Genomic DNA, 2,802 nt, shown 5'->3' on the forward strand with positions numbered 1-2,802 from the left:
CTTGTATTTCCCCAGCTCGAGCTCAAAATTCAAAGCCCGCTTCTTGGCCTCTTCGAGTTTAGTCTGGAAAACATAAGAGTAATTTCTTATGTTGTATTGTATACTTTTCTCAGAAAAAACATGCAACATTTTTTGAAGGACCTATTGTCACCCAGATACATACATACCTGAACCTAAACTACTCGTACATCAAGTGTACCAAGTTTCAAGTCAATCAGCAGAAAAAGAGTGGCTCAAAATAATAATAATAATAATAATAATAATAATAATAATAATAATAATAATAATAATAATAATAATAATAATTCTCCTTCTGTTGCATTTCGCGTTGTCGTTCCAAGTCTGCAACTTTCTGCTCAGCATCCTGCAGAGGTTTCAGCAACTTCTTGTTTTCAATCTTGTATTTCCCCAGCTCGAGCTCAAAATTCAAAGCCCGCTTCTTGGCCTCTTCGAGTTTAGTCTGGAAAACATAAGAATAATTTCTTTTCTCAGAAAAACATGCAACATTTTTTGAAGGACCTATTGCCACCCAGATACATACATACCTAAACTGCATTAAGTGTACCAAGTTTTAAGTCAATCAGCAGAAAAAAAGTGGCTCAAAAAAATAAAATAAAAAAAGACGCCAACGTTACGTGGTGTTCCCAAGCGGTCACCCATCCAAGTACTATCCACGCTCAACGTTGCTTAACTTCAGTGATCGGACGAGAACTGGTGTATTCAACGTGATATGAACGTTGGCGAAAGACGAAGAGAAGAATTGAATATATCAATGCTTGTAACGCGCCATGCCACCATGTGATAAAAATGATAAAATAGCTAAGGGGGGAGCAATGGGAATAGACTCCCACTACTTGATACGATTCACTAACACAGTACGAGGTCGTACAAACTCACTAGGAACTACGACTACGAGGCACATGGCACATACACACTACCATGAAATGAGACATAGTAGGTATTTCATTGAACTCTGGAACTTACCCAGAAAAATGGCTCTTATGGGGCTCCCGAAGGCCCGATGGGGCCCAAAATTCACCGAGAAATTTTTCTTTAAAATAAATATTGAACATTTCTATGAAATTTCATTAAAATCGGTGAGCCCGTTCGAGAGTTACAATGAAACAGACAGACCTATAATGCAAAATCTTCGAATTTAAAATTTCACGAGTATCATTTCGTTTGGTCAACTAATACGAAGTACTGTCGGATTTTATATTCAGCAATTTACAGAAATTTCAGATTTCAGCAGCGAGAGACCGCGTCGCTTATTCTTACCTTTAAATTGGCAATAATAGACAGATTATTGATCGTAATCTCCGTATAGTAGACTTTCAAATTGTTCAAAGCTTCAGCATGGTTTTCTTTCAGCTTTTCAATGAGGACATTTTTCCTCTCCTCCACTTCTGACACCTCCAGATTACTCTTCAATTCTTCGTGCTGTTGAATATCTTGAATCATCTGCTTGTATCTCTTCTCGATGTCGCTTACTTTCTGTTCAAACTCCTTACGGGATTGGGATAGCTCTTCCGCGTGTTCCTGAAATTTGTAAATGGTTTCTTCAAATTAAGTGGGCCGCGGCGGATTCACAATTGAACAAACAAACAAACAGAGATCTCAAGTTAAGTAAAACCATGTAAAAAGGGGATTGTGTAGAAAAAAAAAGTTTGGAAACCGCTGAACTAAACCTTTGTTTACCCTTGGGAAGAAAACTGCTACATTAGACTCGTGTGGTCTGTGTCGTAGGATGCCCATCCTGTAGTATTCCCCTCATATCAGATGGGCGATAAGAGACAAAATACTTCCCCGTGCTGGGTCAACACGAGAACACCAGAAAGATACCCGTTTAAATATTTGCAATCGAAAAACAAATTTTTGTCGATGGTGGGATTCGAACCTTCTGTATGCCAAGTGCTTTACCACTGGGCTAACCGTGTTATGTACCCACCTTAAACCTGAAAGATACCCGTTTAAATATTTGCAATCGAAAAACGAGTGCAAATTTTTGTCGATGGTGGGATTCGAACCTTCTGTATGCCAAGTGCTTTACCACTGGGCTAACCGTGTCCCTATTTATGTACCCACGTTAAATCCAATTTATGTATTTACATACCAACTTTATGTTTCGTATTTCTTCTGAATGTGCCATTTGTATTTTTCGGACATCTTCCTTCAAAGCTTTCTTGTCTTGAAGCAGCTCGATTTCTCGCTTTTCAAATTCATCCTCGGCCAACTTGAGCCCCACTAATCCGTCTACCTGTAAATGTAGTAAGTAAGTAAGTAGAAAGATACCCGTTTAAATATTTGCAATCGAAAAACGAGTGCAAATTTTTGTCGATGGTGGGATTCGAACCTTCTGTATGCCAAGTGCTTTACCACTGGGCTAACCGTGTTATGTACCCACCTTAAACCCAATTTATGTATTTACATACCAACTTTATGTTTCGTATTTCTTCTGAATGTGCCATTTGTATTTTTCGGACATCTTCCTTCAAAGCTTTCTTGTCTTGAAGCAGCTCGATTTCTCGCTTTTCAAATTCATCCTCGGCCAACTTGAGCCCCACTAATCCGTCTACCTGTAAATGTAGTAAGTAAGTAAGTAAGTAAATGCAGTTTCTTTGTGTTATGTCACAACTTTGATGCTTACCTACTGCAGCATTGTAGGATTTTTTCCAATATCTCAATAATCCTAACATCCAATGTTTATATCACAAAAATCGAGTAAAAAAATTAATTCCGGCGCCATTGGGTTAAACCTCTTGGGAAAAATTCAATTTGATTCTTTATCTTATTTACCTGTAG

General features: G+C 38.1%; 1 protein-coding gene and 1 non-coding gene across 2 annotated transcripts; both read right to left on the minus strand.

The window, feature by feature from the left end:
* Window positions 1–36: 36 nt before the first annotated feature.
* LOC103522467 (dynein regulatory complex subunit 4-like) lies at window positions 37–2,576 on the minus strand (the record flags this gene model as incomplete). The annotated part of the gene is made up of 5 exons (XM_008487569.2): window positions 37–63; window positions 350–460; window positions 1,279–1,539; window positions 2,114–2,257; window positions 2,433–2,576. Coding segments are annotated over 5 exons (687 nt in total), but the record flags the coding sequence as incomplete, so codon positions are not given.
* Window positions 624–742, minus strand: LOC113472804. The gene has a single exon (XR_003394970.1). It is a non-coding gene; the product is annotated as a 5S ribosomal RNA (ribosomal RNA).
* Window positions 2,577–2,802: the final 226 nt, after the last annotated feature.

This window comes from Diaphorina citri, unplaced genomic scaffold, assembly GCF_000475195.1.
Source record: "Diaphorina citri unplaced genomic scaffold, Diaci psyllid genome assembly version 1.1 scaffold8688, whole genome shotgun sequence".
Lineage (NCBI taxonomy): Eukaryota > Metazoa > Arthropoda > Insecta > Hemiptera > Psyllidae > Diaphorina > Diaphorina citri.